The sequence below is a fragment of the Eptesicus fuscus genome, chromosome 13, assembly GCF_027574615.1.
Source record: "Eptesicus fuscus isolate TK198812 chromosome 13, DD_ASM_mEF_20220401, whole genome shotgun sequence".
NCBI classification, from domain to species: Eukaryota; Metazoa; Chordata; class Mammalia; order Chiroptera; family Vespertilionidae; genus Eptesicus; species Eptesicus fuscus.
In genome coordinates, this window is record NC_072485.1 from 56,031,435 (window position 1) to 56,046,605 (window position 15,171).

Consider the following 15,171-nt stretch of genomic DNA (forward strand, 5'->3'; position numbering starts at 1 on the left):
ACTCTTTAACCTCTGAGCTTGTGTCTGCTGCTCTGTATGATGGGTGATGATAATACCTCTCAGGGTTGTCATGTGACCAGTACCTGGGATATAGTAAGTGTTCAGAAATGTTCATTTTTTCTTCACATCCTCTTTCTGAAATTCTCTTCTAAGGAAAAAAAGGCAGAGGGATCTAAGGCTCCCAAGTAAATAGCTGACTGTTCTGTAATTATAATATACACAATTACGTGTTCAGGGGGCACTGCCAACCGGCATTCAATTCAGCAATTGTTTAAGTGCCAACCATGCCCCAGGCACTGTGGGTTCAACAGCAAAGCAAGCAAGTCACCGTCATCTGAGTGTTCTTTGTCTGGTACAGCGGAGAGACAAAACAATTTTGCTATGACATGATAACTGTTATGATCGAGATAAAGAGAAAAGGTTGTGGGAATATGTGGGAGAAGCACCTAACGCATTCTCTGTGGGGTAGGAGGAGATCCAGGAAGGCTTCCTGGAGGAGGTGACATCTGATGGATACTGTATAGGGGAGGGTGCATGGGGAGGACACCATACTAACCATTATGCTGGAAGAATAATTGGTGCAAAAGCCCAAGGTGAAAGATCTTGGTGCCTTTAGAGATTATATAAGTAGTTTTCTGTAATTAGAATCTATGGCTTTGAAAGGGGGAAGAGGCAGGTGGAGGGGAGGAAAAAGGGGGAAGGAAGGAGGCATCAATGAAAGGCAATGGTAAGGGCATATCACAGAGGCTCTCAGCTGTTAGTGGCAACTTCTCAGTTTGCTCCTAGAAAACTTTTCTGTGTGTGGTCATAGAATTATAGGGGTTAGAGTAGACACAGAGATCTCCTGCCCCATCAGACCAGTGTGTACAGGACTCCTGCTGCAGGGCTGAAGCTCAGAAGGCAGAGCCTTAAATTTGGAAGGTGCTGTGATGCCGCCGGGGCCAGGTTTCCTACCCAGGAACGCACAGCCCAGCCTGAGACCACAAATGCATGTGTACACGCCGGTCAGAAAGCAACCTGCATGACCCCACGGCAGGCCGTTAAGCAAAAAGTAGTTTCAAAAGGTTGTCTTCCTTGGACCAAGAAGCTGAGTCAGTACTCAGAATTAATATTTAGCTGGAGTTTTTGCTCAGGTAATTCCTGCCTCGAGCCTGAGGCTGCTCAAGGAAACCATTTCTCTTTAAAGTCTGCACGTGGTACCTCACACAGTGCTGGGCCTTGATTACAAGCCCAGTATTTGGTGATTGTGGTCACTCATGCTCATTTTTTTTTTTTTTAGCTCTCTTACGTTTCTAGAAATTTTGATTTTTTTTTTTTTCATAACCCTAACATACTAGGCCACAGTGTGTTTTGTAAGCCTCCTTTATCTTTTTTACCTCATCCACCATCAGTAATGCTATCAAAAGAACTTCAGAAATTGATGTGAGATCTGGGTTTTGAGGCTTTGATCCTATTCAGAAAAACAGCAGAGGTCTTTTTCGGAGGATGGACTCTTTATCTGGGTCATCATTTGAATCCAGAACCGACCTCTGACCCAGTAAGCCAGGATCTCCTGGTATAATCCAAATATGTGAGATTTAACAGCAGCCCCCCTCCTAAGTTCAGAACTGCTCCCTTAGGTAAGAATTACAGCTGTCAATTATTGACCCTTACTTGTCAAAAATTAGTAATCCTATATAATAAAAGGGTAAGATGCAAATTGTCCCCTCAACTGGGAGTTCAACCAGGGGACAGGGCTGGCCCACCAACCGCCTGGGGCCCCTCCCCCTGGCCAGCCCTGCTCCCGATCCCCCAACCCCACCCGGCCGGACCCCACCCCTGCACGAATTCGTGCACCAGGCCTCTAGTTTACTTATAATGAACTTGGGTTCGCTCTTCCAATGACCTCATGCTCCACGAGACCTTGCGTTGGGCCACTGGGACCCTGCTCTCTGTTTCAGAGGAGCCAGCGTGAGAGCCCTGACATTACTATTAGTATTCTTCTACAAGTGTGTGTTGCTCCTCTTCGAAGCCAGTGAATCCAGAATTGTTTTAAAGTAAATATTTAGCCTTACCCCACACCACCAGGGTGTTTTATTGTCTGCCATCTCTCCCACAGGCCAAGCTGTGTTTGTTTTTCTAGGACAAACTACTCAGAGCCACCTTCTCCGGTGTTTTTATACCACTTGTGTTTGTTTTCCCGGGAATGTGAGAACGGTGCTGGATGAGAAGGCCGTTGTGGCTCTGAACCAGGCTCGCAACAGCCTCAGCCCGTATTTTCATAGTTGCGTTCATGACACAAAGTCGGTCCTTCCGTTCCCCAGCAAAACACAGTCCTCTGGTTCCTCGGAGCAAATGCGGTTTCTTCCTGAGCTTTGCAGAAACACGTTCTCACTGACAGTCTTCATGGCGTCAGGTTTTGGTTTTTGTGGATAGAAGATATAAATGCCCATGAATAGAATCATGGGTGGCAGTCAAACAAAGATTTGAAATAAATGGAAATCCAGTCATTTAAATGTGACCTTTCCATTCTTTTGAAATGCATGGATAACACTCCATTTCCATATCCTGGCCTGCTTCCTTCATCCACTATGTGACTGTCTTGAATTAAATTGGCTTTGGTTTTGCCACATTCTCCAGGACAAACTAAAGTAGATCTCTTTATTTTAAAATGCAAAGGCATTTTCTTGGTTTTTAAGAGAGAGCGCATGTAATCAGAAAGAAACTGGCTAGTCCGTTTAGCATTTTAGCATTTCTAATACCAGTAGCCCTGCTCCCGGCAGACCCTATGGCTGTTGGAAAAAAGACTCAGCGGGGATCTTAGAGAGGATCTTATCTTCCACCTTGGTTCTCTTTTGATGAGGTCTGGTGATAAGAGGCCTTTGACTCACTCCTCAAATCTCTCCTCCTTAAATGGCAGTGTCCACAGGCCCTCCTCCCAGCCCAGGGCAATGACTCCTCCCCCACAAAGTTGTATCCAGCTCTTACTCTTCACTGTGTGCATCACCCATCCTTCCTTCTAGAATTTTCCAACATGATCAAGTCTTAACTTCTCCCAAGACTCTCAAGAATCCTTCTCATTCCTCCTGTAACCCTCTGTGTGTCTACCCACCCCTCTCCGAGGACCCTTTCTTGATCTCCCTATTCCTATGTTCTGATAGCATTTTTTGTCATTTTCTCATTCCCAGACCTCTTCCTTTCTCGCCCCCCAGTGTCCATTCATTCCTGTGTTTCACACTTCCTTAATAGTTTATAGATCATTTTCACTTACGTTGTTTCATTTAATGCTCATAATAACGCTGGGAAGAAAATAGAGCTCCCATTTTATGGATGAATAAACTGAGGCCAATAGAATTACATGACTTGTCCATTCTTTATTCTTGGTTTTAACAATATTATCAGGATCCTCAGTCAGCCAGTCAAATATATTACCTGCTGCTCTGTGGAAAAAGGAAGAAGGCTTGGTGTTGAAACACAAAGTCGCATCTTCTCCTTGAAGAGGATTGTGGAGAAGGAGGAAGACAGGAAAATATCACATTTCTCAATTCTAACATAGACTTTTTTTAACACCTTTGAAAATTGGATGCATATTTTAATTATAATTGGTAGCATTTTTAAGAATGTCTTAGTAATATAGAAATAGTGGTGCAACTGATGCCATTATATACCTCTAACTGAGGTATATAAGAGTGCAGGGGAGCTCAGGGGAAGGTCATAACTCCCTGGGGGAGCAGGGGAAGGGCTCTCTAACTAAGGAGGTAGCAGATGGGCCTTTCAGTGGCTTTTTATTAACCAGGATTAAACAGGCAAAATATGCCAACCACTTTGTCCATTCATCCTACAAACATGCTCAGTGTGAGCCTCTGCGGTGAGCTTGGTGTTTGATGAACAGAAGGTTGTCCCGCTGAGGAGTGGAGACGTGAAGCAGCAGTCACAAGAGCATGTGTATTTTTTACTGTGACACTACAGTCCATTGCGCTTTTGAGGTTGGATCTGAGGGAACCAACCCCATCGGAGGTGTCATGACAGCGTGAGCTGAGATCTCTTGAAAAGGATAATGTAAAACTTAGTTAGACAGGGAGGCAGCTGCGAGTAGAGCATTGCAGGCAGAGGGCAAAGCATGGATAAAGGCCCTGAGGTGGGAAGAACCATGGGGCGTTTGAGACACAAAAGCTAGAATAACTGGACCCCAAAGGGTACTGGGCAGTGGGGCTTAATAGGCTGAAGAATTGGGCAGGGGCTAACTCATGTGGCCCTCTGAGGGTTTCAGTCTGTAAGACTGGCACTGTTTAGGGACGCTCACCTTATAAGGTAATGTAACAAGGGCTGTGTCTCCCCCTCCAGGCTCACCTCGTGGCAGCCTTTGAACAGAGTCTTGGAAATATGACAATCAGGCTCCAGAGTTTGACCATGACGGCTGAGCAGAAGGTAAAGCAGAAAGGATGCTCTTTCCCCTCCCTGTTTGGAGTTAACAGCACACCTGAAAATAGTATTCTCTTTCATTCCAGATAATTGTATAGATTGTAGTGTACTTCTTGAATTGTTAAAGAGTAGGGATGTTGAGTGAAAATACAACCTAGATGGAGAGGTGGTACATGTATCAGGGACAGATTGCCATAGTCCTATTCCTGCTGGTTTCATGGCTCAGATACCTACGCTGAAAACTGGCCCAACCTCCTGTTTGAGACAAAGGTTTTTTAGAACTCCTGTATTCCCTATCATCCTCTGTTGAAACTTGCACTTCAGTTGAATGCTATATAGTGAATGATTTTTTAAATATATTTTTTATTGATTTCAGAGAGGAAGGGAGGGGAGAAAGAGATAGAAACATCAATGAAGAGAGAGAATTATCAATTGGCTGCCTCCTGCACACCCCCTACTGGGATCGAGCCTGCAACCCAGGCATGTGCCCTTGACCAGAATCAAACCTGGGACCCTTCAGTCTGCAGGCCAATGTTCTACCCACTGAGCCAAACCAGCTAGGGCTACAGAGAATGATTTTAGAACAACCAGTATTTTTTTCTCTACTCCATAGGACTCAGAACTGAATGAGTTAAGAAAAACCATTGAGTTGCTAAAGAAACAGAATGCAGCTGCCCAGGCTGCCATTAATGGAGTAATTAACACTCCGGAGCTCAACTGCAAAGGTAGGAACAGAAACAGCCTTCAGACTGCCTGCCTGCCCCTAGGAGCCCTCCCCTGACAGTGAGTGATGCAACCTCCCAACCAGAGGCTGGGTGTCCTGTCAGTTGGACAGGTCCTGGGAGGCAAATACTTCATCAGGTGACTTTTGCCCTCTGGGGAGGTAGCTGTTCCATCTCGTCCTCTTCTCTGATGTATCTCAAAAAATGGGAGAAAATTTATTTCTGTTGGCAAAGTGTCACAATATTTCATAGCCCTTACCTTTACTAATGCTTTGGGTTTCCATGCTGATGTGGGACAACCTGAAATGGGTGCATCTCATGTTTATCAGCTGGGGCTGACTAGCAGACCCTGAGCGACAGATGAGCAGATTACTCCAACACGGGTTTCTGTGAACGAGAGGGCTAAGGGACTCTTTTACTTCAGTAGTAAAAGCAGTCCTGTTTGCCTGCCTCGTTGGCTTTTTATTGTAACAACAGCTTGAACTTAAATTAACCTCTAGATACAATCATCAGGGTAAGTATTCTTGAGAAAGTATATGCTTCTACAAGCTCAGGTTTTTAAAGATTAAACATAGAGATTCTAGCAAAACACCTCAGGGGATCAGACTTGTTTGGAAAAGTCAAGGTAAGGGCTGCCGCCTTTGGCAAGGTCCCCTCAGAGGCCCCCGACCTTTCAGAGAATCCTCCTTACAGCCATTCCGACCAAGTCCTGTGCTTCCCCACATTTATCAGGAAAATATTTCTGAGTGAATTGCTTTGTCTTTGTGTCTCCTAGTCGGGGGGGCAATGTGGACGTGAGGATGAGTTTCCTCCTGCCGTAATGACCTTAACAGTAACAGAAGTCATAGTGGTAGTGAACATTCATGGACCACTCACTGTGCTCTGAGCGTTGTGCTCAGCGCTTCAGTTATTTAATGAACGATCTCATTTTCTTTCCACAACCCTTATGAGTGCCACACCGGTCCTCTCTGTATTGTGTTGATGGGAACACTGTTTCAGAGGCAAGAGGTGATCCTGGGGTAGTTAGAAGCAGAAGTGGGACTAGACCCGTCTGTCTGACTCTGAAACGGTGCTCTTAAAAACCAGGCTGCAAGTGGAGTTCTGTGCTCATGAGGAAAACTGTCTGCAGACTTTAATTTGGGATCACTGACACTTCAGGCAATGGTATTCCTGGTACCACCGGTGTTTCAGACATCAGGCCTTCTGAGAACTTGATGATAGAGTTGACATGGGAAGGATTAGCAGGAGCTGGGCAGGCAGAGTGGAGGGAAAAGAGCATTCCAGGAAGAGGGAATGGTGTATGGAAGATCCCTGAGATGAAAGGAGGCTAGTGCAGTGAGCAGAGGAGCGCTAAAACATAGGCGACTACCGCTGCAGTTCAAAAACTCATTTCAGTGCCTGTCTAAAGCTTAATAGAGCTGGTGTTGGGGGGATTCTCTCTGAGCCTCCCCGTATTTATGTAAAAGTGGAGAGAGAGTATGGCCCCGTTTAATTGACCCAATGGTATAACACCTACCTGCTCAAGGGCCTTAATACTATCAGTGAGGAAACGAAGGTGATGTCTAATAGGAAACACCTAGTGGTCCTCAGGTGTGTGGATTTAGGTGTGAGGTTATTCCCTGGGACAAAGGAGTGGGCTCGAGGCAGCAGCTGCTGATATCCCACCTTGGTTCTGCAGGAAATGGTACCTCCCAGTCTGCAGACCTCCGCATCCGCAGGCAGCACTCCTCCGACAGCGTGTCCAGCATCAATAGCGCCACCAGCCATTCCAGCGTGGGCAGCAACATAGAAAGCGATTCAAAGAAAAAGAAGAGAAAGAATTGGGTGAGTGTACATCCAAAGACTCTCATGCACTGGCTCTCAGAGCCAGTCTCAGAACCCAGGCTTGCTCTTAACTTCAGAACATAGACCTTTGGGAGCAGATCCAAAGGAGTGGTTTGTGGAGAAGTTTCTACTAAAATCAACGCTGTGCTCAGCCAAACACTAGGATTTACGAAATCACCACCACCTTGTAGTCTTTCTGTGTTCATGAGACTTAATGTGAAGTACTCACCTCTCATTTCATATGTGTCATTTCTTCCTCATCACATGTGGCCAGAAACCTGCAGGTACTAGAGCAAATTGACTCTTAAGTGGTTTCTTAGTTCCAACGTATTTTTTGGAGTGTTATCACTAATTATCCGCTGTTAATCATAATTCTTACCTATTTATTTACACAATCGCCCATGGTAGCCTTAAACCACCCTTCTCTTTGAGAAATTTTGACCATGGCCTGTAAGTAAAAGTTGCATAATGGTGATGTTAGCAGTAAGGTGGTTATACCTCAAAATGTCAAGTATAATAGAATAGTCTCCATGCAGTGTTTCTCCGTGTTTCCATGATCCCAATGAGCTCCTTTTTGTACAGAGGCATCTTGAACAGTTTTCCCATTCTCCTGGGGAAGTCCCACTCCTCTCTCCCGACTCAGTCTTTAGTTCTGCTGTTGAGGCAGCAGAGTTCCAGTGGACACTCGATGCTCCCTGTCTTCAGCCCAAGTTGATCTGACGTTGGCCACTACTCAGAGGGCCCCATCTGTCCATGCTGACAGCATCGTGTTTTCACAGTAGCTTTGATGTCCTCATTCACTCCATACACTTCTCACTCATTATGTGTCATCTTGGATGGTTGGCGAGGTCTAGTAATATAGTAGTTCAAAATTTAATCACTTTGGTTACTGATGACTTGTGCTGCAAGCTAAAAGGCTTGGTTCCGTGTGACCCTCTCATCATTCTGATGGATTTTTTTTTTTTAAGTTACTAATGACTTTTAGTCAACTCATTTGCTATGAGTTAAACAAATAGAAGTAATTCATGTTGCTGTTTCTAATATGTTATTGAGAAATATGGTCTGATTTGATTATCAGAGTGGTGAGAGAGGATTCTTTTCTATGAAAAATCGTGACTACTCATTTTCTTCAGTTTAAGAAATAAAACTTACTTATTTTGTTTTAAAAGTTATTACTCTTGGCTATCATTGCAATTGAGGAGGATGGATAATTTGCATCCTCAGATAATCCCCAAGCTTAATTCTGTCTAAATTTTGTAATCTCCTCTTCCACCTGGCATTTCACCAGAGGTAGAGGCAAGGGTTTTGGTTGGTGGCTTATGTGCCAAATCCTTCTGCTTCCATAATACTCTCTGGAAATATGACCAGAAGTAAGAATAAGAGAGGAATGGGATGTCGATTCGCCCCCAAACTGGATATATAGCTTGTTATAGATGAAACATTAATGGAAGAAAAATTCCATTAATTGTTTCAGAATGGCCCATTTCTGAATTTCTCAATGGTCAAGAAAGCCCTCAGACTATGTTTTCAGAAGTAAAGGGGACTTTCAGAAAAGGAGATTACTTTTTAAAAGATCTTATTTTGGGGCCTAGAAAATTACATGCGTAACCATAGCTCTCAGAGAAAACATTGCACTTTAATTCTTTATGTTCCCATTAGAATTCTCAGATCCATCTCATAGTTTGGGGAATTGGTGATATACCAGCTTTTTTTTTCCCCAATATGGTTAATAATTTTTTTAAAACTATCCATTTTTTAGTAATACAGTGGGATGTCTAATTCCCTGCTTATTATGTTATCTCATGTATATATAAGGACAGCAGGAGCTCCTAAGTACATATATCAGAGAGCTATACAGCCATGTTGGGACCAGTGCACTAGTACAACTACCCTTTGTTGCTGAGGGGGGAAAAAAGACATGCCCCCCCCCCCCCAAAAAAAATTAAGGCATTGGAGAGATGACTGATGAGAGACAAAACGGTGATAAGCACAAGAAGGTGGGGGCAGTCATTTCAACCAGACAGAGAAGCTGGAAGAACTCGGATTGTAGGGACTTCCAGACTCGCTATCCTTTTTCTTGCATAATGGAGGAAGGTGCCCCTTATGCTTTGAAAGATTTGTGATCTTACTGGAAACCTCCTCTGTGTGTGGTGTTTATAATTAGCCATGTCGTGTCTGAAACGTCCAAAGCTTTCCCTGTCACTGGCTTTCTCTGTTAAAAATTGTCTTTTTTCCTTCCCCTTCCCCATTTTTGCTTGCATTTTCTCTGGCAGGTCAATGAGGTAAGCAAGACTGTTAATATCAGATACCAAGCTAACCCATCCATTGATATGACTAACCTCATCCGCATCCGTCACCATGTCTGAGCATCCTGCTTCATTGCTGTGTAACCTCATCCTCCCGACATCACCTGCTGAGCCAGGCTCTGTCTTGCTGTTGGCATCTAGTCTTGACCTGAGAGTAGGCATGGAATGTTACCCATAGGGCCAGTCCTTCGAGCTGCCCACACCAGATAACTCTTCTTCCCCTAATGCACTGATTGGAGAGAGCTGTTGGGAACCTTTTTCATAGTGGGAGGAAAACGTGGGAGAACTAATTGCTCTTTGGTCTGCATGTCCCCGTTTTGCATAGGCCTGAGTGTTGGCCTTGGCCCCTGCCAGGCTGACGGTCTTGTCTATTCAGTTACGCAGCTCCTTCAAGCAAGCGTTCGGGAAGAAGAAGTCCCCGAAGTCAGCATCCTCTCATTCAGACATCGAGGAGATGACAGACTCTTCTTTGCCTTCCTCGCCAAAGTTACCGCACAACGGCTCCTCCGGTTCCACTCCACTACTGAGGACCTCCCACTCCAACTCCCTGTAAGTCTGTCTGTCGGGGTCAGATGATGGCTTTGACCCTTAGGAACCTTCTCAAATAGGAGTGACTGAGAGACTTGCTGAGATACATCTGCTCCTTGGGATCCTGGATGTCTTGCCTTCATAGGACTATGCATGTCCCTTCAGTGATTTAAGACTGGAGAGGTTGAAAGAGAAAAGAAACAGGTTTTTGTTCTGGTGGCCACATCACTGTGGATCATTAGTAGGTTGGCCTTGGGCGAGTTGCTTAACCTCACTTTGTTTCCATTTCTTTGTCAAATTGGAGTGAGTACTAGTTGTCTACTCACCCTAAGGATTGAACAAGATAAATGGATATAAAAGAGCTACAACCATTTTGCTGTGATGAGGAGATGGTGTTATAAGTGTTGGCAGTGTTGGCTGAAGTTCTGGTTCTTTAGGGTAACAAGGCTTAACGTGATAACCCTTTTCTTCTTTGATCATAATTTGGTGTTGACTCTCAGAGGTCAGCACTCAGAAATTGGAAGTTTAAAAAAACGGAGAGGTTCAGTGGCAGTTCTCTTTACCAAAGGATCTATATTTTGTAAAATGACTCGTCACCCTTAACACCCCTAGTAAGTTTAAAATGAGCGCATTTGTTCAGAGCTCTTTGGGAACACAGCTGGTCTGTTAAGTGAGACACGCATTTGCTCGCTCGGGCTTGGTTTAGGTACTGTTCCACTTGGTGACTGGTTACATAGAAGGGACCAGTCATCTGCTCTCACCCAGCCAGCCTCCCATGATTACCACTGAGCACCCACTGGTCGTAGTCCATCTAAAAACATCCTGTGCCCCATCTAAAAGCATAGGCCCAGATGCTAAGGGCAAGAACAGGTCAGGAATGGCATGGGACAGAGCCAGGTGGGAGAGCCAGGTGTCCCCTTAGAAGGTGGCCCAACTGGCTTCCTGCAGCAGTGAGAAAAATGCCCCTGCCCCTTGGGCTGACTTTTGTTAGAGACTCGGTCAGGAGAGAAAGAATTGAATGAAGCTCAGGCCGCCTGGGAGAAGAGGGCCACTGTGCCTGGGCTTGAATGGCCACCGAGCTGGAGTGAGACACCTTAGTTTCTGCATTGGTGAAAACGGGATTCGTTACATCTACCTCACTGAATTCTTGTGAGGACCAAGTCAGACATCGTGCGTGAAGGTCTACTTCCTGTTTCGTCCTCCTCCAACCAGAGGAGGCCAGGTCTGTGGAGCCGTCCCTGAGTCCCTTCACCCAGCCAGCCAGCCCGCTGAAGACAGCAACTACACAAGGGTCCCAAGGCCAGCTTCCCCAGTGGGTGTAGGAAATGTGGGCAAGAGGATGGGCCAGGCCTTGTAGCTCGCCAGCTGCACAGACCGCATGGCAGACAGGCAACGGAGGAGGAAACACAGCATGGGCCCGCCCACCAGAGAAGCAGGGCCCTGCAGGGGCCTTCATCTTACTTAAGTAGATTAGTAGCCCTGTCCCTGGGGGAGCACCTGGTCCGAGGGTGACTGCAGACACATGCACTTCTGTTATGGGCGAGGGTAAACCTGAGCAATGGGGAGTGGGAGGAGCATTGAGGCCTGGACTCCAGTGCCCCACCCCCACCACCACCCAGGGCCCTGTGTTCTTGTGCAAAGGATGAGACCAATGGTTGAGAATGCCAGTCCTTTCTGACCTGCCCAGGGCTTACGAGGTGAAGGGCCAGTTGCCTGTGGCTGCTACATATGCCATCATTCCGGAGCAGAAAAGAAAGGAGCTCCTCACCTCTGCTTTCTTTCTGGATTTAAACTTTGTATAGAGCAACCTGTGTGAGCAGGGCACTACTCCAGATGTTCCGCAGAGACCAAGGAGTATGTTAACCAGATTCCCACCCCTGGGGATCAGGGGCTACTAGGGACAGGACACAGTACACTTCACTTCCGAGCTTCTGTCTGTGCCCGGCACTTTTCCTGGCTCCGGTTACAACCGTGTACAGAATAGGTATATTCCTGCTCCGGTGGACCCGTGTACCAGTGGGAGAGATAGACATTCAACACATCCCTCGGAGTAAATTAGGAAAATCAGACAGTGCTGAGGGTTAATGCTGGGATGAAAACCGCGTGTTGGGATACAGAGCACCAAGGCAGCATCGTTAGACAGCGTGGTCAGAAAAGGGCCTCTGCAGAGGTGGCATTTCAGCTGAGACCTGCATGGCAGGAGCAACCGCTGGTTCGTTCTGGTCAGGAACACGAGCTGCTGTAACAGACTCAGTCCCAAAGCTCAGGGGGGGTGTTTGTCTCTGGTTTCCTCCAAGCTCGGTGCAGACATTCCTCGTCAGCAGGTGGCCTGCCAAGGTGATGCAGGCACCGGGTCTCTTCCACTTGTGGCCGGCTGTCCCGTGGGGCTGGAGTCCTCGGGTGGGTGCTGTGTCCCGCCAGCTGTGCAGGAGGGGGAGGGGGGCGTGCAGGAGGATTTTATGGGCTGTGTCTGGAAGAGACACATGTCACCTCATCCCACAGTCCACTGAGCAGGGCTCAGGGTCAGCCACCTGCAAAGGAGGATGAGAAACTGGTGTGCCGGGAGGGAGAGGGAACAGGCAGGGCAGCCTTCCTGATTGAGAAATAAGGAGCACAAGGAGCCTTCGGTGGAAACAGGCCTGGGGGTCTGAAAAACGGGGATGGTGAGCATGGCTGCCACAGGATGGGCAGGGAACCAAGGCCACAGAGATAGGCGGGGCCTCTTGCATGTGAGGCTTTGAAGTCCATTTGCATTTCATTTCATATGATGGGTAGATGCTGGAGAGTTTTAAGCAAGAATGTGAGCTCTGAAATAGTGTTTTGCAAAGATTAGTCTCTGCTTTGTGAATAAGGAATATATAGGGGGCAAGAGGGGAGGAAGGGAGATCACATAAGAGGCTGAGAGTACACTCTCCCTCGTCCACTTCCTCTCCTTTTTTTTTTTTTTAATATATTTTATTGATTTTTTACAGAGAGGAAGAGAGAGGGATAGAGAGTTAGAAACATCGATGAGAGAGAAACATCGATCAGCTGCCTCTTGCACACCCCCTACTGGGGATGTGCCCGCAACCAAGGTACGTGCCCTTGACCGGAATCGAACCTGGGACCCTTGAGTCCGCAGGCCGACGCTCTATCCACTGAGCCAAACCGGTTTCGGCAACTTCCTCTCCTTTGAACACTCCAGTCACCCTCCCCACCACTAGCCTGTGCCCTTTCAGTGCCCTCTGCTGGTGCACTTTTCCCCAAGATACTCATTTCCTGCAGGTGTCTGCTCAATGTTATCATAAGGCCTTGCCTATGCATCTTGCAAAAAAAGCACCCCCGCCACCAGCCCCTCTTCCCGCTCCCATTTCATTTATTACCATTGCAAATATCACCAACCTGTGATATTCTGGGTTATCTTTGCTTTGTCCCCCACCATCCCTTCACCACCACCCAAAAATCTACAGTCTCAGCTCCATGGCTGGTTTTGCAGACATTGAAATATTAGGTGCGATGAATGAGTGAATGATGCTCATGGGAGTCCTGGGTGGATTTAGGATATATTCTGGAAGAGAAGTTGGAAGCACATGGAGATGTTTGAGATGCCCAGGAGACATTCACGTGGAGATGTCAACCAGCCGAGAGTTCGTGGAGGTATAGATTCGGGAGATGTAGGCTCATCGCTGGTGTTGAAAGCTGGGGAACGAGGGATTCCCTAAGGGGTTGAATGGAGATGGCGAAGAGCAGAGGGACAAGGGCTGACATTTGAAGAAGAGAAAGTAGAGCAGCCCATGAGGTGGGAGGAAACCCAGGAGCAGAGAGAAGAAGCTGTTTGGAGGCAGGAGCACTAACTGGGTCCAGTGCTGCTGGGCGGCCAAAGGTGAAGAGAGAGCGGCGATGATGCCCTCAGCCATGCAGGGCCCCGAGACCATCTGGAGAACTCGCTCCAAACCACTTTCCCACAGGGATTGGGCGGGGCAGACTCAGCTCTCCAGCGCTTTCGGACATCCCACAGCATCCATGCACAAGGAGAGGTTTGTTTTATTTTTGTTTACTTTTTCCAAAGGCTGGGCAGAGAGCAAATGCTTCTCTCCAACCTTGAAGGGTTTGTAAGAATGTGCAAATCTAGACATGAGAGGGCGTTCAAAGAAGAAACCAAAAGCGGAGGAGTCAGCTCTCAGCAAAGGCCCTACCCCGTGGGCGACAGGAATGGCGCTGTGGGAAGGCAGTTTCCCACACTCGAGGCGTTTAAAATTAGGCATGCCAACAGCCCTGCCTTCCGGACAAGACAGCGGGAATGTGCTGGAACAACGTGTGGAAAAGATATACATCTGGTTGCTTCAGGAAGTGGTTCCTGAAGTGAACAAACTTGTACTGAGTGCCTGCTGAGTGCAGGGAGTGACACCACAGCGCTGGTGTGAGAAGGAACCGAGGGGGCAGGCTCCGCCTCGAGCAGTAGGGACAGGGGCCACTCTCGGAGCTGCTGCAGACCTTGTTGTCACCGTCATCTCTGTGTTGTAGGCCATCCCTCCGTGTGGCCTGGCAGTGTGTGTTTCTGAGAACCGGCCCGTGTGGAGGGAGCATGGGCGGGCCTTGTGCAGACCTCCTTCACCTTGGTTTGCTGCCCTTTGCAGAATCATTGGCCAAGCTTCGCAAAGTTACCCATGTTCTATATTCCACAGAGTCAGGTGGGTGCTGAGGAATTACTGTGTCCCTTGCTGGGAAAGCTTTCTAGGGAAAAGGCACAGACCATGTGGAGGAGACTGGAGCAGAGTGCCTGGCTGTGGGTACAGGCGGACCAGACTGACCCAGCCAGCGTGAACCAAGGCCGACTGCTCTCTGCTGTGAATTGGAGCCTTCGAGATCTGTGCATGGTCTGGCTGAGACCATTGTCGCAGTGGAGTTGAGTTCAGACTTTTCCATTTGCATAGAAAACTATAGCTCCCCCTGCAAAACTCCCAAACCCCCCCCCAAAAAAAAACAAAAGCATGACTATAGTTAAGTCTTACTTACAAACCCCGGCTATTCACAGCACAGAGCTTAGGTGGGAAGTGATTGTCTGAATTCTAAAGATATTTTTGTCTCTCTAGCCCCATTAGTCCCAAATCTGTTGGCCTGAGACTCTCATAGGGAATAATTATAACATTTTCAGGAGTCCTTTGGAGGTTTCAGTAGATTTTGAAGCGGAGAAGGTTCCTTGGCTGCTGACAACTCTTAAAAATGGGAGGTGGTTTTACTCTCTTTGTATCTCTCCAATCCAAATAGTTCAGGGACAGGCCAAGAAACCAGCAACATAAAGATTTGGCTGTTCAGGTGTTAGTTTTCCTTCTAGCCTTTCTGCCCCCGAAGTACAGTTATATCCCTTTAACGATTATACATGGTTTTTCTTTGGCAATTAGCATTTCCAC

General features: G+C 47.0%; 1 protein-coding gene across 2 annotated transcripts in view; it reads left to right on the forward strand.

Annotated features, from left to right (window-relative positions):
- Nucleotides 1-15,171, forward strand: part of NAV2 (neuron navigator 2) — a 367,959-nt gene that overhangs the window by 327,503 nt on the left and 25,285 nt on the right. The window contains exons 23-27 of one of the 2 annotated variants that reach the window (XM_008148978.3): nt 4,324-4,407; nt 5,015-5,126; nt 6,802-6,947; nt 9,221-9,229; nt 9,630-9,802. In XM_008148978.3, the coding sequence (XP_008147200.2) occupies nt 4,324-4,407; nt 5,015-5,126; nt 6,802-6,947; nt 9,221-9,229; nt 9,630-9,802 (524 nt within the window). The remainder of the gene's footprint in view (nt 1-4,323; nt 4,408-5,014; nt 5,127-6,801; nt 6,948-9,220; nt 9,230-9,629; nt 9,803-15,171) is intronic. The other variant, XM_008148980.2, reaches the window with a different exon arrangement.